The sequence below is a fragment of the Leuciscus leuciscus genome (assembly GCF_965113295.1).
Source record: "Leuciscus leuciscus genome assembly, chromosome: 22".
Classification (NCBI taxonomy): Eukaryota; Metazoa; Chordata; class Actinopteri; order Cypriniformes; family Leuciscidae; genus Leuciscus; species Leuciscus leuciscus.
The window spans coordinates 5,256,925-5,281,422 of record NC_138746.1 but is presented as its reverse complement, the minus strand read 5'-3'; the positions used below and the strand labels follow the sequence as shown (position 1 = coordinate 5,281,422).

The 24,498-nt window shown below is 37.9% G+C and overlaps 1 protein-coding gene and 1 long non-coding RNA gene across 3 annotated transcripts in view; one reads left to right on the top strand and one right to left on the bottom strand.

Annotated features, from left to right (window-relative positions):
- Positions 1–24,498, bottom strand: part of mdga1 (MAM domain containing glycosylphosphatidylinositol anchor 1) — a 204,117-nt gene that overhangs the window by 45,555 nt on the left and 134,064 nt on the right. For both annotated transcript variants that reach the window (XM_082153308.1, XM_082153307.1), the window contains exons 10-13: positions 17,473–17,739; positions 14,370–14,515; positions 1,539–1,713; positions 76–99 (exon numbers count right to left, since the gene is read on the bottom strand). In XM_082153308.1, coding sequence (XP_082009434.1) covers positions 76–99; positions 1,539–1,713; positions 14,370–14,515; positions 17,473–17,739 — 612 coding nt within the window. The remainder of the gene's footprint in view (positions 1–75; positions 100–1,538; positions 1,714–14,369; positions 14,516–17,472; positions 17,740–24,498) is intronic.
- Positions 10,813–24,498, top strand: part of LOC309486259 — a 323,243-nt gene continuing 309,557 nt past the window's right edge. Inside the window, exon 1 of the long non-coding RNA XR_014201413.1 lies at positions 10,813–12,684. This is a non-coding gene — a long non-coding RNA (uncharacterized lncRNA). The remainder of the gene's footprint in view (positions 12,685–24,498) is intronic.

Below are 24,498 nucleotides of genomic sequence, written 5' to 3'. Positions count from 1 at the left end.
AGGACGGTTTAGAGGAGAGAGAAAGACAACACGCACAAAAGCATCATGGAAAGAAAAAGTAAAGAACTGTCTTACCTGAAGGTCTTGGATAAGTGTAGGCTGCATGAGAAAAGAAATAAAGATTATATAAATATATATACATACATACATACATACATCACACAAGGCTGTATGATATAACTACAAAACAGCCTTTTGACAAATACTGAATACATATACAATATATTTTACAATATTTATATAATTCCTCAAAAATAGCACTAACGTTTTGTTCCATATATAATCTTCGACTATTATTTTAACCAAATGATTAATTTACTATTTTTAAATGAGAAATTAGATTACAATTTTTTGAATGCAAGCAATAAAATCTGTAAAAAAATAATAATAGTTAAAAGGCATTTTTTTATACACTTAATAAACACAAGATATAATTTTCCATTATAGAGACCAATATAAAAATATGTAATGTAGTACTAAATAGCATAATTAACAATAAATCAATAAATAATATTTACATCCATACTTTTTTACCAAACATTTGGATATAAAATAAAATAATATTAATAAAAATAATAATAATAATATTAATCAATAAAGAAAATCTAAATGTATATATATATATATATTTTTATATATATATATATATATATATATATATATATATATATATATATAATATCAATAAATACTAATACAAATAAATACTTACTTATGTCTTACCAAACATTTTAATATAACCTAAAATATCTATAAATGATATAACACATTACGGAAAAAACATTTGTATGCATTAATAACAGTAGCAGAAACTAACATATATCATAAATATAAAACCCATTATATTTAACATATAATACAAAGTGTGTATTCGTGTATGGAATTTTTGTGTGCATCACATTAAGAAGGGTTCGATGTCTTCCAGCAGTCCATTTATTCTGGAGGTTGGCCATTTTTTGGTCTGCTGAGAGCAAGTGCTGAGATTGGGAATGTGAGATTGAAAGACTATCCAATGGGATTAGATTCTATCAGCCGTTTCTGAGATTCAGACTCCGCTCTCGCACTGAAACCGCTGGCCTGTTCCTGCTGTTCTGTAGCCATCAGCTAACTCAACACACGATGGCTGCCATACTTTCGACATCTCAATTTAACATAATCCCGAAAGTGAAACCTCACATTTGAAATGCATGACCTCTGTTGATGGGAATCATGAGGAATTTAACAATTCTGGCTCAGATTCCCATTCCACAACTAGCCCAGCTTTGCTTTGTGCTTGCCCACATACAAATATCAAGATTTCAAAATTAAACAAGATTGTTGTTTTCCAACCTGAATGTAAAATATGAACTTTCATGATATGAAACTTCCAGTGAATATGAAATATATAGCAGATATTATTGCAGATCTCTGTGCATTTAAACATCAATACAAAAGTAAATAGATACGAGGAGCCTACACATTCAACAACTGATGAGTGACATCTTGCATGTCATATGATGCAAATACCAAATGACTTGCATAAGTGTAAGGTGACTTACGTTCGGAGTACTGTATGGTGCGTGTGACTGTGTTTCCGGTGCCGTAGTTAGTTATGGGAGTAAGGCTGACCTCATACGACAGGGGAATACGCAAGTCCGTCAGCGTGTAGGACATCAGCACACCTTTCACTGGCTCTTTAGTGGTGATCTGCTTGGACAAAACCATCTGTCGGTTCTGCAACGAGAGGAATATTCAATGATTATGATTACCATTTATACTTGTCTTAACATAAAATCTTACACTACAGTTCAAACTTTTGGGATCGGTAAGCCTTTTTAATGTTTCTGAAAGAAATCACGTATGCTCACCAAGGCTGTATTTATTTAATCAAAAAGTAGAATTTTTTGTGAAATATTATAACCATTTTAAATATCTGTTTTCTATTTTAATACTTTTTCAAATACATTTAAAATGTTTTTTTTTTATCTGCAATTTATTTCAGCATCATTCAGTCTTCAGTGTCACATGATCCTTCAGAAATCAATATGCCGAATTGCTGCCCAAGAAACTGTGACAGGTTTTTTGTTTTTTTTGTTTTGTTTTTTGAGTTGATGAATTCAATGAAAGCTCCAAAACAGCACTTATTTGAAAAAGAAATATCTTATAACATTAGAAATGTCTTTACTGTCACTTTTGAAATGAATGTATCACTGCTGAATTACTAAAATCTTACTGACTCCAAACTTATGAATGGTAGTGTATGTACACATGTACACATATATTAGTACATTATTAAATGTTTTATAATTCCACCTTTTTGAAGAAATTATTGCTTTTATGTGTTGATGTCTTTTGTGTTTCCATCTGTGGAGGAACTCATGAATAACATGAATAAGTAATTACTTGTTTGAAAAAAGTTGCATTTAAAATCACAAAAAAAAAATCATTAAGCTTTGAAATTTATGGATGATACAACACTGATGTCAAATGTTGCACTATTATTATTCCTCAGCTGTTTTTTTAAACAGAATCACCCAACAATAACGAATTGCATACAGCCGTGTGTCTCATAAGTAGAGCTGGCATTATTTTGGATTGGTAACTATGTCATGAAAAAAAAGAAAAGAAAGCAGAACAGGGAAAAGAGGAGGAGAGGGGGAAGATAGAAGAAACTGCAATATGTCAATGACTGCATGGACACAGACAATCGCTCATCTGACCTTATGGCTTTTCACTTTCATAAGCATTTTCCCTTTCAGTGAGGACAGAAACTTGTTGCATCACACTCAGTGTTGTACATCTCTACCCTCCACAAACCACAGAAAGGCCTTCAGTGCAATGATTTGCTGAGTGCAAGGTCAGCTGGTATCAAGCCACCCTGCTGTAAGAAGCTTTCCAAGTCTTTCCTCAGGCACAACAGCAGTGTGCTGACTAAGAACACTTGCTGAAACAGATCAACTTGTCATTCTCTACTTTGGCTTTCCCGTGGGATATCTACAACGCCTCTGAATGCTGCTGGGTTTGAGGCATTTCTGAAGAAATTTTTGCGAAACAATAGCATTTTATGTGTGTGTGTGTTTTTTTTTTTACGTATTTATTCACTTTACAAAAAGGCATTTACTATTGCAGGTACTGTGTACTACAAGTTCAAACACTAGCAGCTAAAGCAATGCAAACTCTTAGACCAATACAATCTAAATAAAGCATTGCACTCTTATTGTCAGAAGGAGCGCATTAGCGTAAATATTGCCATAGTGGAGCAACAGATTGAAGAGAATGCTGAGCATGTTAGTTAGCAAGCAGTTCAAAAGTGCAAAAGGTAATGGTGAAGGTAACTTTCTACCCTATTTACTCAGGTTTGTTACCACCACAGTAGTAACCCATACAGAAACACTTCTGGACAAATAGATTTCAAGTATATTCTAAATATACTGTATGTTGTAAACGGTGTGGCATAAGGAAAGTTGAACCTTCAAAATAAATATATTTTAGTTTGGATTGTTTTGTTTTTTTGTTGAAATATGTCTCTTATTCTCACCAACGCTGTATTGATTTGATCAAAATTACAGTAAAAACAGTAATATTGTGAAATATTATTATAATTTAAAATAGAATGTTTTAAAATGTAATATATTTCTGTGATGGTAAAGCTGAATTTTCAGCATCATTACTCCAGGCTTCTGTCACTTGATCCTTCAGAAATCATTCTGATACGATGAGTTGGTGCTCAAAAAACATTCATTATTATTATTAATGTTGAAAATAGTGCTGCTTAATTAACTGTATTTTTTTTTTTTTTTTTTTTGTGGAAACCATACACTACCATTCAAAGGTTTGGGGCATGCAATATATATATATATATACAGCTTTAACATCACATAAATAAATTATATTAAAACAAAAAAACAGCTATTTTAATATATTACTGTTTTTACTGTATTTTTGATCAAATAAATACAGCTTTGGTGAGCTTAAGAGATTTAAAATAGACTTAAAATAGATATCTGAAAATGTCATTTTGGCCGTATGCGTCACAAATATAGCGTTCAGCGTCAGTTCAGGCAGGCCGCGTAGTCAAGCTCAGCTATCAGCTGATACCCAGACCTAACAGCTGATCCGATTCCTAAGCACTCAATTGGTCCCTTTCAAACAGGGCGGCTTATTTAAGTCCATTCTCAGTCTGCCTGCTTGGCTGCTTCCACTGCATTGCTTGCAACCCACCTCCTCCCCTAGCTCCTCCTTTAACTTCTGTTTAACTTAATCAGTGTCATTCTGTTTTCATTGATGCATGCTCTGTTCTCAGGGGGGATTTGTTTTTGCTGCTTTCCCAGTTTTAAATGGGAGATTGTCCCCAGAAGCTGCTGCTGTTCCCTGACTAGCCTTCATGGAGCTCATGAAAATGATGGGTAACTCAGAACAGAGCCATACCGCCAAATGTAACTTTAACAATCATGCAAATAAAAATTTGAATATTTGACAAAGAATTGTCTATGGTATTTTTGACTCAAGTGGTCCTGACTGAATTATGTTAATTTAGTTAATTCCCTTGTTTACTCTGTGTATATATCCTCCCGTTCAGTTCTGTTCCTTGTTGGTTATTGTTCGTGTGAATGCTAAAATGCTGTTACATTCTGTTCACCTGCTATTGGATTAAATCTTGTTTACCATTCAAATCTACGTTCGTCTGTCTGCTTCATCTGCCTAGTCATGACAGAATGGACCATTGACTGTAAGGCAGGGATAAAGTCGGCATATTGTGTTATGATTTCTCCAATTCATACAAACAGTTTGCAGCTCCGTTTGGTGCCGCAAAAACAATTAGCTGTGTCTTATTAGAGGAAATGAATGTGCAGTGAGCTGTTCCAGGTCAGCTCTCACTCCCAGAGGATGTGTGGTATTCACAGGGCCGGCGGCACCGCGCCAGTCCAGGCTTTTTCCTTGTGGAATTATGGGAAACGTGGCAGCAGCCCCATGGAAACAGTGCACAAAGGAATGAGAAATTATCTTCAGCTCCGCATGGAGACCCAGGCAGCAGGTAAACCCGCCGGCATTCCCTCTAAACACGACACACATGAATAAGTGTGTGTGTGTGTGAAGCTTTTTTTCATCCTTTGTTCCCACTTTTCCAGGTAGGAAGTAGAAGCATAGCTGTGATGTTAACCTGGCTAGTGAGGTCAAACACATTTGTTATCTGTCTAATTAAGTGCCACCGTAAACCCCTGTTACTGGGCCGTTCACCAAGGCAACATGGAGTGGTGTGCTGCCACGTCCAACACTAAACCCACTTGAGCCTACACAATGCATGCCAAGACTTAACAGCCGTATCTAACACACACACACACACACACACACGCACACACGTGCGCCTTGTAAAAGTCACAGATAAATTGTCTCCGCTTGGCTGCTCCTCTCAGTTAACAGGGATTTTCTGTGTATCTCTCTTCATCTAAATTACCACACACACACACACACACACACACACACACACACACACACACACACACACACACACACACACACACACACACACACACACACACACACACACACACACACACACACACACACACACACACACACACACACACCAGGGAAGGGTGGCAGTGCTTAATGAATAATAATAATGTAAATCATGGCCACACTGTACTAAATACATTCCTTGTTTTGTTTTAAGTAAAACAAGGGAACAATTATTACATAATGTAGACACGATTTATTAAAACGAGGGAACTAATTATTATATAGTGCGAAAGATTTATCTAAAACGAAGGAACGAATTAGTAAAATATGCTGACGTATTAGTAAGCCGTGGGAACAATACTTATCCTTGAACGATACGAACACAAGTTTCAAATACCTAAAGAATGATATCAATGACCAAGACAACTTGATAAAAAAACGTATCCACCGGATCATCAATTAAATGGATAAAACAACAACTAAATTAAAAATAAGAGCTGAACGACAGCTAATAACAAATAAAAAATGGAGAAAATATCCATGTTACTTCATATATTATTTTAAAAATAAATAGCATTTTTAATATAAACTGTCTTCATAAGTTGGTTATTTTTCAAAATATTAGTGAGAACATTTAGCCCTCACATGTATAGCTAAACCTTCACACACCTGTGTGTTATACCTCCCACAATCCTTCACCTCCAAATGTCTTTTTTCATTCAGTTATTTGTTGTTCTCTGTTTGTTCCCATACGCCAGGTAATGTATCAGCCTTCTGTGCGTGGACTTCCTGTCATCAATATCAGTCACACATCCATTACAAGAGACCAGGGGCTACTGCAACTTTTTTTGTGTGACATTTTCCCTCATAACTTACAGACTACTACAAATAAAAATGTATGTGCCAACAATAACAGTATCATTACGTTGAGAAAGACCTGATCATAATGAGCTATAGGCCCTATTTTAACCATCTAAGCGCATGGTCTAAAGTGCATGGCAGAGTCAGAGTCCCTCAGAATCAGAGTCTCATCTCCCATTCCCTTTAAATGCCAGTTGCGCTCGCGCCATGGCAGATTCGCTATTTACATGACGGAATTTGATAGTGGAAAGACCGAAGCCGTCTCCAGAGCGCAAACGGATCCGCTCGTGCGCGAGGTTAAAGCGCGCATGTAGACCATCTACGGGACAAGCCGGATTCCACCATATCTTTATGTACACAATAATAATCTTTTACATTGTAATCCTTTTATTTTAAATATTTGGCATGTTTGTGTGATGCTGCACGTCCCTGTGTGTTTAAAGGGGTGGTATAATGCCCTTTTCACAGGATGTAAAATAAGTCTCTGATGTCCCCAGAGTGTGTATGTGAAGTTTTAGCTCAAAATACCCCACAGATATTTTTATATAGCATGTTAAAGTTGTCACTTTTTGAGGGTTAGCAAAAACGCACCGTTTTGTGTCTGGCCTTTTAAATGCAAATGAGCTGCTGCTCCCGACACAGAGGGCGGAGTTTCAAGAGCTCCTGTGTGTAGCAGCTCCGATTACCTCACGCAGACACACACTAATGTCAGAAACTGTTCTGCCTTTATGTTTAAACCGAAGTCAGACAAAGATGGAGAGACTCAAGAAGAAGTGACAACACATAGAATGCAACAGGATGTCTCTGAATGGTTAGTTGATGAATTTATGTTGCTGATGTGGAGTTAAACTATCTTCAATTAGCATTTTATCATGATAATCTATAAATCGCTCGTATAGGAACTGTTGTGAGATGCAAACAGAGTGACTTTCTATTGCATGTGAAAAGACGGATGCTACAGTTTGAGCTGACTCACAAATGTGCTCGACTACAACAACTCTTCCTCTTCTCAACATGGACTGCGTGTTCCTGGGGGCGGGGTTTATGTAAATTTTAGGGTCGGTGATGTCACGTAGTGTCGTGTAGTCCCTACCAGCCGTTTGTTGTAGTCCTTAAAAAACTATTTCTTTAAAAGCAAATATCTCCCTTTGCTTTGAACTTTGAGCATTGTAACTTTGCAGATGTTGTTTATGCTCAGCAACAACATTACACACTAACTAAAGTTAGAAAAGTGAAATCATAATCAACCACCCCTTTAATAAGCAGAGTGTACACGTGTTGTGTACCCGCCTATAGGCGCACATTACTAACGTGCTCATTAAATACCAAAAAAACAAATATTGCACCATTGACTTTAGACCAGGTTTCAGTTGGTCAATGGCTCAGTCTATTCCTGTTGCCTCAAAATAGCAACGCGCCAACAATGCGCCAGAACACACCTCGTTTTCAGACCGGCAGCCCATGGGCGCACAAATGGGCGCAAATGCATTTGCTATTTAAACAACGTGGTGCAGGACGTGAAAATGATAACTGCGTCAGGCTGAAACTAGCAAAACACACTTGTGTCGCGTCTGTGGTGGCTTGTTGGGTAAATATAAACCTCATCCCATCTTTCATTCTCTCTTATCAACTGTAATCTCCCTCTAAAGATGGCACACGAGCAAACATTTGATATTTGAAATGCATTTAAAAGCTAAAGGCAGATGTGTGTGTGTGTGTGTGTGTGTGTGGTTGTATTCGTATGAGAACATGATATGGAATTATTGCAGGAGGGTGAAGGTCATGTTTTCAAACCATAAAAAAAAAACAAAAAAACATGTATTTGTCAAATACATCAGTTGAACCAATTAAGTGAAATTAATTCTTGATATCAACTATTTTGGCTATTCACATTTCATGTTATATAAAAAAAATGTCACAAAAAAACTAAAAATGAATGTACTGTTTTTTACATAGTTTTTATAGAAATTAAAAATTAATTAGTTCACATACTTACGTTAAAATCTTATACTGTACACTCAATTCTTAATATGGAACAAAAACTGCACTAAAACAATTAAACATATTAGTATTACAATGCACTGTGCACCTGCTTGCTATCAATTTGCTAATTTTTGTCACAAAGCTTGTTTACATGTGAAAATATGACAAATTTGTGTCCATGTCTAAAATAATTGCAAAAGCACCTCAATAAGTCTGCACAGTATGTTCACCATATCAGAGAATTCACAATAAATCCATAACTCTGAACAGCCTTAGCCTGAAATATTGCAAAAAACAGTTTTCAGTTCATTAAAATAGTTTTTGGAGCAACAGGTCTCGGTCTAGTGGGCTTTAACGGTTCTAGGTCTGGGTCTTGATCGCTTGTCTTCAGGAATATGGTATATACTGAATCATTAACGGATGAAGAACTTGCAGAATCGAGCGGCTTTAAGGGTTACACCACATCGCATAGGGCTTTATGTACGAAACACTCACACACACACACACACACACACACACACACACACACACACAGCTGTAAGATCTCACCCTCTCGTAATATCACAGGTGTGTGAGGTGTGAGCAGAGGCCTGTGAAACACACTTCTCTGGCTGCAGGATTCCCCCTGCAGGTACGACTCAATAAAGAGTCTCTCTCTCTCTCTCTCTCTCTCTCTCTCTCTCTCTCTCTCTACACTGATCTGAGGTCTGTCACTGGTGCACGGGTTCAGATGCAGACAGCTGTTTGAGTCTCCCGTGGCTGTGTAACATATGGCACAGAGTGTGTCTAAAAGATGAAACTGGGTTTGTTGTTTGTCAGCAAATTTAGAACAATGTCTGAGTTTAGCTTTTTAACATCAGTACGGTGGAAAAAAAGAACTGCGAAAAATGAGCTCAAAATAATAATCTGTAATGAACGTTCCTCATCTTACTCTGTCAGCGCAAGTTTATTCTAGAGGGACTGTAGTTTTCCACACCGGTAAACAAGCGGCACGGCTTTTAGAAATGAGGCTTGGTGTTTGCTGCGCTCTCTGAAAAACACAGCACTCATTTCAGAGACGACTGAACATTCTTGCATTCTTGAAATGAAAGCGCTCTGTGCACCTGTTATTATGAAAGTGCTGAAGAAAAAGTGTTTAAGTAAAGAAAGAGAGAGAGAGAGAGTACAAAAGTAAGTTTTAGCAGGGGCGTTTTCTCAAAGGAGGCAAGAGAGGCAAAAAAAGAAATCTTTTTTATAAATAATAGAAAAATATGATATTTCTATGTACAAAAAAATGTATAGTTTATTTACATTCTGACTATCCATAATTAATTTCAAAGTGGAAATAAGGCTAAAAGATCAGAGATAAAATTATTTAAATAATCTAACTGAATTCTGTTGTTATTATTATTTTATTATTAATAATAATACCATATTTTATTTAAAATAATTATAACTGATTTTATCATTTATTGTATTATTTTTATATGAATAAAGGCATAAACCTCAAAAATTAAAAATTAAAAATTAACTAATAAAAAAGCATGTTAAGTAAACTAAAAGTTATTCATATGTTTGAGTTAATTTACAGTACATGTGACTCAGATCTGTTTTTCTCATGACAGTGTGAACAGCACAAACCACATGGAATCTGATCTTTTCAGTTCCGATATGTGCCACTTATCGGACAGATATGTCCTAAATCTGATACAGGTCAGATGTTTTGCAATGCGACCTCGATCTGAACAGTCAAATCGGAATTCATGCGACTTTTACGTCCCTCTAGAGCAACATTCGTCCCAATTCTGCTCTCATGGGAGTCACTTCAGAGATTTAACATTTCTGAAGTTATCGAGATTATTGCGAAAGGTAGTCAGTGAAGGACAGTCTCAGAACTCATCAGTATAACAGTGACAGCTCTATATACAAGCAAAACATGAGGGCTCGTTTCATAAATGTTTAAAAACTCTCTTATTTCGCATCCTCGTCTTTATTTATTATATTGCCTGCGCATAAATTCGCTGGCTTCCATGGCAGATCACACTATAAATAAATGCGTATTCGCTTACTTTACTGTCATCCGTGTTTTCTTCCGTATCACAGTGTGCTGCGTGTCATCTGTGTATCATCTGTGTATCATTCTTTTGAGCATGTGGGTCAGTTCAGGATCACGATCTGTTCACACTGTAATCTGATACTGGCCACATTTAAAACAACAATGTGAACAGCTATACAAAAAAATCGGATCTGAGCAGTAAATCAGAATTGAGCACTAAGACTCGCAGTGTGAATGTAGTATAAAACTCTCTGTATCGAATGCTCTCGTTCTCTGTGAGAAACAATAGCACTGCTTTCTTCAGCTCATTAACCTCTCTCTCTCTCTCTCTCTCTCTCTCTCTCTCTCCTTTCTTGTCTACATTTCTCAGAGCAACATCTATAAAACATTAATCAACATTACCACTGCAAAGCAGCGCGGCGCATTCACACCTTGGACAAATTCATACACAGACAAACACACAAACGCACAGTCTTGACCGTATAGATACACACACACACACACAGAGTGAACTATTTTTCACTATTCACAGACATTCTTTGTTATTCTACTATGATCAAATATGCACATATACTCAACTGAGTCTACTGAGAAACTCATCTATAATCTGTCTCCCTCTCCACCACACACACACACACACACACACACACACACACACACACACTCATAAAAGTTAATGCACGCTTGCTGCAGTCAGGATGTTAATTCACTGGTCCCTGTAGACTCTTACTTAAGGTAAGGTTTTAAACAGGGGAAGATTAGCTATTCATGCACACAAAGACAAGTGGCTAATCTCCCCCTCCCCGTTCGCTTTGATTCCTGCCTCCCTCCATAATTCATCCACGCTCTTCCGTTCCTGCCGCCCCCCTCTGGGCTAGGTTTCTATGAATAGATGATTAGGACGTTGGAATCAAAAAATCTGATGAAGCGGTTTCCATGGCGAGGGAGCGTCTATGCGCTGCCGGGGTCGTCCCGAGATGTTAGTGGGTGTTTGTTTGTTGAACCGAGTGACCAGATTTCAACCGTGACACACAGGGTGGAGGGAATCCCTGCGAATGCTTCAAAGATGTAGTTTATTTAATCGAAATGAGAGATGATGCCATCCAAACACTGGTGCGCACACAAACAGGCGGACCAAGACCCACCCTTTCCCTTCCAAACTAATTTTGGAGAGGTTTGACTGAAATATGAACGCAACACAGATCTAAGACATCTGAATGAACCATAAACAGGACGTGATGTCACAAGATGCAACCCTAAATAAGACAGAATGCTCAAGCACCTGGTTCTTCTAATCATAGGAGTCACGTTGCCCATCACAGTTCAGTACAGATGCCCTGCACGCTTAATAAATAAACTACAGCTGGTCCAAAACACAGCAGCTCAAGTTCTTACCAGAACTAATAAGTATGACCATATTAGCCCAGTTCTGTCAACACTGCACTGGCTCCCTATTAAACATCGTATACATTTTAAAATATTGCTGATTACTTACTGCTGGCGGTAGATCCTTTTCCTATTTAGCACCAAAACTTTGGAACAATCTTCCTAACATTGTCCGGGAAGCAGACACACTCTGTCAGTTCAAAGCTAGACTAAAAACACATCTCTTTGACCTAGCATACACAACACATTATAGACTTCTATAATTCCATATTAGGCTGCATAGATTAGGCCAGCCGGAACCGGGAACACTTCCCATAAATCCTGATGTACTCGTTACATCATAAGAAGAATGGCATCTACGCTAATATTAGTCTCTCTGTTTATACCGAGGTTTACCGCAGTCCGTCGGATCCAGGCCGTATCCAGATCTGAAGAAGGACCAGCACCTGGACGCGACGACAACGCAGTCCTGAAGTGTCAACAAGACTCTCCGTTTCCTGAAGTGAGGTGGACCCCGGCCGTATCCAGATCAGATGGTGGATCTGCACCTGGACCTAACCATGAAGCATCCTGAAGTGCCAGACTCATCAGCCCTGTGAAGGCCTCATCGACACAACCAATCTGACTTCTGACCTGTAACACTGCCTGGATCATAATCATACACTGTTCGCTCGTTGGCCAGAGGAGAACTGGCCCCCGACTGAGCCTGGGTTCTCCCAAGGTTTTTTTTCTCCATTCTGTCACCTGATGGAGTTTTGGTTCCTTGCCACTGTTGCCTTGGATTTTGGCTTGCTTAGTTGGGGACATTTAATATTCAACAATATTATTGATCTGCCTTATTATGGGTGGACGATGATGCAATTTTCTTCTAGAAACAAACTTTGTTGTATTATTTTCATGTTGTCAATGTGAAGCTTCTTTGATACAATCTGTATTGTAAAAAGCGCTATATAAATAAAGGTGACTTGACTTGACTAGATGTCAGAAACATAGTCTTCTTGCAGCAGATCTTCATTTGTGTGCAACAGAGGAATTTTTGGAGCAGTTTTGACTCCTTTACATATTTTATAAGCTCTTTGTGAGTTTTCAGATGGTAGAAAATAGGCCTGTGAAATGATTAATCGCATCCAAAATAAAAGTTTGTTTTTACATAATATACGTGTGTACTGTGTAAAATTATAATGTATATATAAATGCACACACATGCATGTATATCTTTAAGAAATTTGGCCAAAAGGAAGTACTGTATCTGTATAAGGCAGCATAACTGCTTCGACTTGTTTTCTAGTTAAAATATCTAAAAATGCTTAAAACAAGATCAGTTTACCTGTACCGTACTGCATACGATATTATGGCTTGTTTTCAGACAATGCATCTTTAACACGGGTGTGTTGTGTTTTACTGCACTCTCAGATGTTTTCTCTTGTGTTAAGAATAAACAAGTTAAAAACAAGTCAACATATCTGCCAGTGAATAAAAAAAAGTCTATTTGAAAACAGGTTTTAATAGCTTCTCAAGTTATGCTTCTCAAATTAATGTATCTTGTTAAAGGAGAAAACTTAAAAAGTAGGCAAAAATAGTCATTAAGGATTTTTTTGCAGTATGAACAGCTAAATAAGTTTGTGTCGCATCTGTATAAGCTTGGCTTGACGCATTCAACAGTGCTGTGGATGACAAAAACATTTAAGATGACAGCACTAGTATGTGTCATATGCAAAAATATGATAGTTGAAAACGCATTTTTGAGAATGACGCAGCAAGCTGATTTTTTAAAACAAAATCTTGAATAAAAGATATCTGTAAATGAGCAAGAAACACACAAAACAGCTTTCCTTCCGCAGCCAAAAGTATGCTATCTTTCCAGTCAGTGACCCTAACATTGGAAACTGGGACATATTTTCATTTTTTAGCAAACTCTCCAGACTCATGTACGATGTACATACAAAGCAGATATTCATGCGGCTTCACACTGCTGACTCAGGGATGAGGGTCAAAAGGCAAGAACCATGTGAATTATTGCTGTATGGGTGTGAAATAAAATTAGCTATACATGAGCATCCAATCCCATCTGGCAAAGTCGAGTCCGATGGACACAATGAGGACAGATGAGGACTGTTGAGGAGAACTCAAGCTTCTAAACACAATAGGTTCAAGCATGCTATAAATATGCAACTTCAATTCGCAATTTATTTGTGCTAACACCAATATTTTTGCCTGCAAGGTCAACACTAAAGGCCAATTTACAACATCAATGACACTGTTAGAGCAGAAACGTAACCTCAGTGTGGCCTCTAACAACACTGTATTTTAATCCAAGCTTGTTGTTTATTAGATAGACTACAAGCTTGTGCGGACCTGCTTGACCACAATAGGGTGTGTGACCTGTTTTGTTTTTTTTCCAGCAGGGATGAAATACAGACCCAATCAGGCAGTTTGTGTGTTCTTATGTTGGGCCAGTGGGGTTCTGAGAGTCTCTTTAATGCAGTACAAGCAGTGATCGATCCGCTGTCTGCTCCCTACATAGAGCACACTATTCCCCTGACTCCTATTACAAACACACTTATTCTACTCATCCACCTCCCACCGAGTCAACACAGAGAAAGAAGGAAAGAAGGAAAGAAAGAAGCAGTAAATATTAAGCTTCCTGTGTTAGTGCTTGGTTTACCTGTCGGAGACTGATCCAGTAGCCGATGATTTTGTCCACAGCGCCGGGTTCTCTCTGTGTCCACTGTAAGATGTAGGAATAGTTGTTCTTCAAGGTGCGAATGGGGTTTGGAGTGTCGTAGTAAAATTCTGCATTATACGGCTGAGCTAAAAGAACAATCAAGCCAAAACAGAGCATGACCAATTAGTCAAATACTTTAAAAGGATAATAAACTATCTTACTGTCAATTGAAATATCAGTGGTTTTACCATGGTAATTTTTTTTTGTTGCAGAAATGTATGAAAGCTTGTTTCCGCCACGGAACAACATTTATAAGAAAATTACAACTTTTTTTTCTCACAATTACGAGTTTACATCTCGTAACTCTGACTTTTTTTCTCATAATTCCAAGTTTACATCTCGTAACTCTGACTTTTTTCTCACAATTGCGAGTTTAATCTCATAATTCTGACTTTTATTCTCTGAATTGCGAGTTATAAACTTGCAATTGTGTGTTATAAAGTCGAAGTTGCGATATATAAACTTGCAATTCTGATAAAAAAAAAGTCAGTCAATTGTAAGAAAAAAGTCAGAAATAAGAGATGCTAACTTGGAATTGTGAAGAAAAAAAGTTAGAATTGTGTGAGAAAAAGTTGCAATTACCTTTTTATTTTTTATTCAGTGACGGAAACAAGCTTCCATTTAAATGTCTGTCATAATAATCAGAATAAGAACAATTGCAAGCTAAATGTTGCAACACAATTCCATCTACAATATTACCAAGTCTGCATGTTGCATAGAAGCTAGGCCTATAAGAGCAGTCATATAAGAGTGTGAAGATAGAACAAGCTGATAGCATTAGCACTGCTCAGCTGTCATGATGTGTTGGCAAGGCTAAAGATAAGGCCCTACTGAGCTGGAAAAACCTTTCGAGTCTGCAAGACAGAAGCCAATTTTCTTTCCCCTACAGAGAGAACAGAAACACCTGGGCCTTTTGGAAGTGTACTGAATGGTGCCACATCACCGTCTGGCCTTTCTTGGCTGATTTCTACATCATCAGCATATTAGCTGGCAAAGCTGGCAACTCAACTGTAAGGAGTGAGTGACGGATGTTTTTTTTATTTGTTTTGTTTTTTACATAAAATATGCTAATTTTTATTTTAATGCAACTCATTTCCCAGGAAAGCAAGCAGAGTCAATCATGTAATCCCAGATGAAAGATCTAGTTTAAACCAGCTTGATAATAACCATTTCATATGGTTTACTTGGTCAAAGCTGGTCATTTATGGTCTTTAGTTTGTCCAAGATGTTTTAGGCAGCTGTAGTGATGGGTGATTCATGAACAAATCGTTCTTCTGAGTCAGATAAGTGAATCGTTTACATTTCCACTTATGCATTTGGCAGACAGATTCATCCAAAGCAAGGTTCTTCCTTTCCCTGGGATTGGAACCCTTGACCTTGGCATTGCTAGTGCCAAAACCTGTCTGAATGATTCTTTCGTGAATCAGACAGAATCAATCCGAGCAGTTGAGTCAATTAGCTAGAAATGAGTCAACAACTAAACTGAACTGAACTGAAATGCACAAAATTACAATGAACAACCTTATTAATAAAAACTTAAGTCCCCCTGTGGTTAAAATCAAGCTTTTAATGTTGTTTATATGTCTATGTGGTGTTTTTAATATGCTTTAAGACAAACCATGTGCAAATTCATAATTCATATTTTCTCCTTAAAATTGCAGTGAACTAAAGACAGACTCAGAAACGCAGTTTGAAATCGCTGGTGTTTCTGACGTCACAAACTACCTTGTAACCAATCAGATCAACGTGTGAATGTCAGCGAGTGGATCTCTGAGCTAGCGCGAATGAGTGGAGGTGGGGATAATTTGCATATTCATAGAATAAAATAATAATAATAATAATTTGTTACATTTATATAGTGCTTTTCTGGGTACTCAAAGCGCTTTACATAGAAGGAGGGAATCTCCTCAACCACCACCAGTGTGCAGCATCCACCTGGATGATGCGACGGCAGCCATATTGCGCCAGAACGCCCACCACACACCAGCTTACTGGTGGAGAGGAGACAGGGTGATGAAGCCTATCAGTATGTATGGGGAAGATTACGAGGCCATGATGGACAGGGGCCAATGGGCAAATTTGGCCAGGATGCCGGGGTTACACCCCTACTCTTTTTTCCGAAGGAACTCTTGGGATTTTTAATGACCACAGAGAGTCAGGACCTCGGTTTAACATCTCATCCAAAAGACGGTGCTCTTTGACAGTATAGTGTCCCCATCACTACACTAAGGCGTTAGGACTCACACAGACCACAGGGTGAGCACCCCCTGCTGGCCTCACTAACACCTCTTCCAGCAGCAACCTAGTTTTCCCAGGAGGTCTCCCATCCAGGTACTGACCAGGCTCAGCCCTGCTTGGCTTCAGTGGGAAACCAGTCTTGGGCTACAGGGTGATATAGAACCAGGTATAATGAGGCAAGGGTGTAGAGTTACATTCAAGCTATTTTAAGGCATGAAGATTTTTTTTTTTTGTCAAGGAAAAAACTTTTAAATATGTCATTTTGGTGATCAAAGATGAGTTTTAAGGGATAAATTATTGACTACAAGGGGACTTTAACAGACTACATGAAGATTTCAAGTGAGCACTGAATAGGTTTTTTGAATTGGTTCCCTGAAAGTATTCAAAAGATCTGATTCACTGACATGAATCAAACTCCACATTTCTAAGTAGTTGATCATCTCGGCTGGCAGCTGACCTAATGAACCATCATAGTTAACCAGAATAGGGTTAGTAGACCAACTTGGCCAAACTAGTTGGCTGTCTTAAGACCTAGTCTGACCAACTAGCAGTAAACCAAGGGGTAATCAGTCTTACTTTTCAGATCAATCTACCTTTTTATGTCACTAACTTAAATTAGATTAGATGACTAACTTGTAAGACTAGTCATAGCATTTCAAGACTATTAGACCCAAGGCTACAAGGAAAAATTGATGATCAATTATCCCAAATAATGCTCATCTATATTTGAATTTAATGTTTTTTCCCTTATGATACATGTAAACAGCCCTGAAACCCTCATAAAGATAATTGTTTTCCAACTCACCAGACACATTGAAGGTGCAGGTTGAGGTGCCGACTCCATTGTTCACTCTGCACTCGTAAGTGCCGTTATTAGAGGTGTCTAGTTTGAACCGGAGCTGAGGGACACTTTGAGGGTCCACCGGAGGGGTTCGGATGGGCATCGCATTACGGTACCAGCGAGCGTTGACTATTCGGTTTGGATTGGACTTGAGAACCACACAGCGGAGAGTGATTGTCGAGGACGTTTGAGAACGGACATCCAGCAGGACTGGATCCACAACAGGAGGGTCTGGTGGAGAGAAAAACAATATTATTCTTCTACATTTTTTGCTGCATATTTTGTGCACAATTATAGTTTAGCAGTCATTTTTCATCAATTGCATCTATTTTGGTCTGCCGTGCTGAAAAAAAGATTTCTATTACAATTTTAAAGATGTTCACTTTGGTAAAACTCTTTATTTCTTCAGAGGAAGTTTCTCAAATAGCGTTGTTTTTTATTCACCTGCAGGAAGAAAATCAATTTAAGGAAAAGAACAGTCATTGAATTGACCACTCTTGAGATTTTTACTGGAAACGAAGCCCCACATAAACGGCACCCAAGCACTTAGGACACATTGCATGAATCCATCGCAAATGCAGACGACGTTCAGATGACAGATTGCAAGCTACTAACCGAATCAATAAGAAGGGGTCCACATTGTCTCAGCTAATTGCACGCAATCAATATATAAAGTGTGCTAGAGCTAGTGACTAATTACAGTCTACCAGGATCTGGTTAGACACTCTGCATGTATGGAGTGATGAGACTGCAAATTAGCAACACAGCACCTCAGGCATACATCAACAGTGCATTACTGTAACTAATAATGTGTGGAGACTGTGACAAAGCATCAGGGTGTAATTAACTCGGTGAACTTCAATTCAATGATTTCAATGACAAAATAATTAAAAAACCTTATTAACTTCAGGCTGATTTACAAACTCTTTGGTTGTAGGTTATCTTCAATAGAGAGCCCTGTGAAATAGACATCAAAAATACACCTTTCTCAAAACGGTTATTATACACATTTCCCACAATCCAACCAATTCCTGATGGATAAAAAAAAAAAAAAACATCTTTCCTGTTTCACTTGGAAAATATGTCAGATTACAGAAGTGAATTGGGTTGTGAATGGTGTCTCAAATTGACTAGGTGACGTCAGTTGAAAAAGGAAAGTCGTGTAGGAGGCAGAGCAAGTTATCACATGGTGATGAAAAATTAAATAATAAACAAGATTAAACAAAGACAAACATTTTCCATTGTCTCCTGACACATAGACAGAGTAAGACAAGGTTTGTGTATTAAGGAAGCAGACAGGGTCAAATCTGATTTCACTGACTCGTGTTCACTCTGATTCAACACTGCCAAAATGATCACAATGAAACCCATTTAAAATTCCCACTAGGTTCTCTAATTTGAGCTTTGGATTTGAGACAAACAAAACAAACAGCGTGGGAGAGAAACTGGTACTCCAGCCAAATCACTCCATAAGTGGCACAATTCTTTGTAGTAAAAAAAAAAACCAACTACTTTTAATTATTAAATCATTTTCATTGTCAACAACAAAAGCATAGTGTTTGGCTGCACCCCGCATATTGCACAAAATCATTTTGCATTTATTGTAATACTGATTTTATACATTTTTGATGTTTACTTAACATTAATTTCTAGAAATGTTCTAGGCATGTCCAAAAGTTTGCGAAGAAGTAATGCAAACTTCATAGAAAATGAATAGAAAATACAGTAGAGCAGTGGCGATAGCAACTCAGTTCAATTCCCATGGAATGCGTGAACTTATACATTATGCATATTCATTATATAGTTATAATGAAATTAATAAAAGAGCTCATATGATATTTTGTTGGACCTTCTGAGTTTATTTCCATTTTACTGATTATTTGTATTAATGTTTACATTTAAAACACATGAACATGGTGAGGAAAGAAAGCAAGAAAAACAGACACAGACAAGACAGAAAGAAAAGTGAAGTTGTGAAATGCATTACAAAAGGTGCCATGAATAATACTGTATATAGCATTATAAATTCTCTTGATGTGACAGGCCTATCATCAGTGTTGCATTTCAAAGCAGTTTATGGCAAACGTTTATCTAAACATAACAGAAAGAGGTGATTTCCTCTCCTCTATTCCATAATAATCTATATCCATAATGAAGTTTATACCAGACGTTTTATTTCACAACACAACAGCTCCCATAATCAAACTATAATCATCCGTCTCATGTGAGAGAACAAATGTCTGTAGCCAAAACTTCAAGAGCTTCAGCCACCCAACAACAGTAGCTGCGTTCACACGGACCATAATAATTTCATTGTAATTCGACTGGGAGCAGGATAAAAATTCACATGTAACCACATAAATCGGAATGAATCGGCCCTTGTTTCGGACTCTCATCCACAGACGCCTTGTTTTGGGCTCGGGAAAGGGTTTTTACTGCTTAATTAATATAACGGTTCATATGCTCGTTGTCTCCTAACTAGGAAATGAAACTGATTAAGGGCCAGATTTACTAACAGCTTGCGCCAACGCAAACCTTCTTTTGGAGTTAAGAAAATACTGTCAGAATTTACTAAAGACATGCAGTAAAAAAAAATAGCACTGATAACTGTGATGAGGCATGGAGAGGGTTATTTTTGCGGCTGACCTTATTGCATATCAGTACCTTCCTAAAATAATTGCCGAAGTAAATTTTTCAGGTTTCTCAGAAAACACAAAAAAACTGAAAAATAACTCTTGACATAGGCCATTATACTATAGGGGTAGAACTGCATGATCTGTTCAACTGAGGATGTGGGCGATTTTACCAGAGGTGGCCAGAGATGACTTATGCAAAAAAAATCATTTTTGTCAAAAAATGACTTCGCCAATTATTTTAGGAAGGTGACGATATGCATTTGTAGGAGTTTCCCTTTCAGACGCAAAATTTATGGGAGGAGAGAATTTAAATGAATCATGCAATGCGATTTACTAAAGTTTGTGCTCGTCAATTCACAGGTATTTACGGAATTATTAAATGTAATTAATGTTTAAATGTAATTAAATGTTTCAACGTAAAGGTATTTCATAAATGTAAATATTAATATTACATATTTTTAAAAAAACTTTTAAAATAAAATGTATATTTTAAATAACAATGTTTTCATATTTTATCTAAATCAATATGCATGTAATAAATACTTCCATAATGTATAAATACTTTTTATTTGCACATTATTTACAATTTATGTAATGTACACATTTTTTATTATTTTTTTTTTATTAAAACAATTAGAATGAGATTATTCCTCGCAGGTTTGGAGAGATTCATCCAGCTAGCCTCTCAATGCGGTTCAGTTCCAGGCAGATGCTGTCTGTCTCTCCGGGATGGGGTGTTAGACAGCATCCCCCTGTCTTCAGCTCCAGAGAGACAAGCAAAGCCACCTGGCTCATAAATCAGACCTGCCGTGGGATGAAGCACAGCGGTGGGCTCTAAACTGCCTCCATCCTGCCAAACTCAACATTAGCCGGGACCGTTACACCAGCGATATTGACGGAAGATAGAAACAAAGGGACTGAGAATGTGAGACAGACTAGATGTGTGGGGGAGAGGGTGATTCATACGAGCTCTTAATGAAGCTATCACTCATTTAAGCTGCAACACAGCATTCTGGGGTTTCTCAGGCCATAAATCCTTCCTAAGAACTCCTCAATTTGTTCACAGCATGCTCTGCGTTACATATGTTGGGTATATATTGTGTTTAAGTCACATGCACAACATTTATACTCTGTCTCTGATTGCACTGGCTGTGCAGATTCATTGACTGCGCTGTTTAATAACAGTATAAATCACGTAGCTGTTGTCATCCTTTATCATAATTGATCACAGGCCAAGCAATGACATGCTCCGCTCACCTGAGACAAACTCGTTTAACTAAACGCCGTCTGCCAGATGGAAAAAAGACATACTGAAACAACCCCTGTTACACAGAATATGATAACAAAACAGCATCTGATCAATAAACATAATCTAAAGAGATATCGAAATGAGTTTGCTAGCAAAGACTTTTATACACTATATGACTTTGCCTCAACATTGATAACTGGACTAACCAGCGGACCAATTTCATTGCACATTATCTCAAATGTTGGTTTGGTCGTTCTGAAATGCCTGAGAGAAAGTCTGTCATCAAAATGATTTGGTATAATTACCTCCCAGAACTGTCTCACACAGTTGCGTTCCAGTTGCGATTAGTAGACTAGAAAATTGTATTAGTTTCTTTTTCTATTTAAAAAAAATCTGGTTTTATTCAATGTGTTACTTGTCGTTTCTTTGTAATTATTTGCTAAATCTACTAGCAGTTTCTGACTGTTTTTCAATGCACTACAATTCACAAATTATGCATGCTCAGATCACCTGGAATAATTTTTAGGGTTCAATGCCGTGTGTTTGAATAATATCAGTCAAGTCACCTTTATTAATAATATAGTGCTTGATACAATACAATACAATCTACAATCTGACTTGCAGCAGCCTGTATTCATAAATCACACCATGTTCGTTCATTTGACGTTCATCAAGGTTTTTCCTCCATTTCGGTCACCTAATGAAGTTTGGGTTCTTTGTCACTGTTTGCTCAGTTTGGGGTTTAAAAGACACTGAATATTCATTAAAATGAGCAATAATTTGACTCCACTGACACTATCAGATGAGAACAAAACTTGAACTGAATTGAGCTGAATAATGACATTATTATCTTCTGTAGAGCTGCTTTATATCTGAATCGAATTAGTTTCATAATTGACTAATTTGAATTAAACCCAGTCAACACTGACCTGACTTGAGCTGAACAACAAAACTATTATCTTCTGTAGAGCTGCTTAGAGAATGTGAAGCTACGTCACACCGCGTTGCATGCTGGGCCGGCGCCTCCATCTTAAGAGGATCGCCCTCTGTTACTGATGCTGAAATTAATACTCGTACCTGCACCTTTTTTTTTTTTTTGCCCTAAAATTAAATATTCACATTCTCCATGGCATCATTTGCAGGGAAGGGAAGCTATTGTATTGCATTGCACGATGTAGTTTTTCAGAATTTCATTCACAATGCATCTGGTTACCATGAAAACAGTGTCACACGCTGCGGCTTCAGCCGCTAGAAATGAAGGAAGTCGATCCATTTCTTTGTTGGAAACATTTAAATGCAACTAAAGTTTTATTGTTGTCATTATTAATACTGACTTATGGCCACGTAGGGGAACCAGAGATCGCAGGTCACATTCAGCGGACAGACACAGACACACATTATTTATATATTTATTTCAACAATCAAATCTTGTGAACAGTTTTGCAGTGGCTGCGAGCAAGTTCTGCTAATTCACAAGCCGACAAACTGCGAGAGTCATACTCGCAAAGTTACACAAGATTCAACTCATTTTTTTAAGTCAGTTTAATGTAATTTAAGTTGAAATGACTTAAACATCCAAGTTAATTGTACTTAAAAATTTAAGGCAGCAACATTTTATTTGTTACAGTGAAGCTGCTTTGAAACGATCTGTATTGTGTAAAGCACTATATAAATGAAGGTGATTTGACGTGACAATGGTAATGGTTCATGCCTGAACCAGCAACTGGTTTTCCCGGCCACTATGCCACAGATCCAAAAAGCTCTTTGCATTATGTGATGCTCACGGACAGATACTCCTCTCCTGTGCAGTGAACCGACACACACTCAAATTCAGCATCGTCCTGTAATCACATGTTGCATTTTGAAGCAACACAAACACAGGATCCATTATGAGAGCACAGAGTGCTTTGCTCCGCTAATGGCTCGTGTGAAAAGGGCTGATGCGCATTGAGTGTCTTTTGTGTGGTTTTGCGCAGCTAGAGCGCTAATGAATTCAAGGCTTTTTAGTCTGGCACTTTCAAAACGCACTCCACGCGGGCTTCATAATGCATTATGAAAACTCTGAACACATTAACACTCCCGATGGCCTGAAAAGCTGTATCTAAAAATAGCAGGATCAAAATCATTGATAATGGCCCATTGGGTCTTAATGGAAAACGCGGGTCACTTCGGCTCGTTCGGTTGTGCGTTCGGAGACCTAATCTATCGTCAGTCAGTGGATCGCATTACAATCAAGATTAAAATCACATTAGAATGTGCGGCACCAAATCAAATCTAATCACCGCCATCGATTGAGACAATTTCACGATAGACTTCATTACCGCAGATGTCCTTTCTCAGGCAGGCACAGGAGAGCTGTTGATGCACTGGGGTTTGTCCAAACTGTCAAATGAGAAATAACATGTGATGTGTCCAATGGCCAAATAACTTCCTTCTGTGATCTTATAGAAAGGCTAGAGAGGGACTTCCAATGAACACATTGGAGAACCTGTAAGCGTTAACCCTTTAACTATAAATCCCTGAAGCGTTTACTGTTAAAACTGCTATTCGGTCCTGTGCAATGTAGGGGGAGGACTAAAACAACAAGTCAACCCACATAAACATGCCACATTGTTCACAACCCATTTTACTTCTGCAATCAGACAACTTTTGAGTAGAATACAGGAAATTGGATGGAAAGTGTTATTTACTCACTACTTACTTTTAAAGGGCCCTATCATACACCCGGCACAATGCGGAGCCAGGCGCGAGTCAAGGTTTTTTTCTGCTAGTTTCAGCCCGACGCAGAAAATTATAATTTTCACATCCTGCGCCACGTTGTTTAAATAGTAAATGCATTTGCACCCATTTGCACCATTGGGCATTCTGGTTCTCAATGCTGGAGTTCATGTATAGAGCCCCTGGAGATACTTTGAGCAAAGTTTCATGTTGTGTCGAGCCTTCTTAGTGTTTTAAAAATAGCGATTTTTGATGCTATCTTATGGCGCTTTTCCACTACACAGTACCAGCTCGCCTCGGCTCGGCTCGGCTCGCCTCGACTCGCCTTTGTTTGGTTTTCCACTGTGTAAAAGTTGTACCTGTACCTGCTTCCAGGTACTTTTTTCG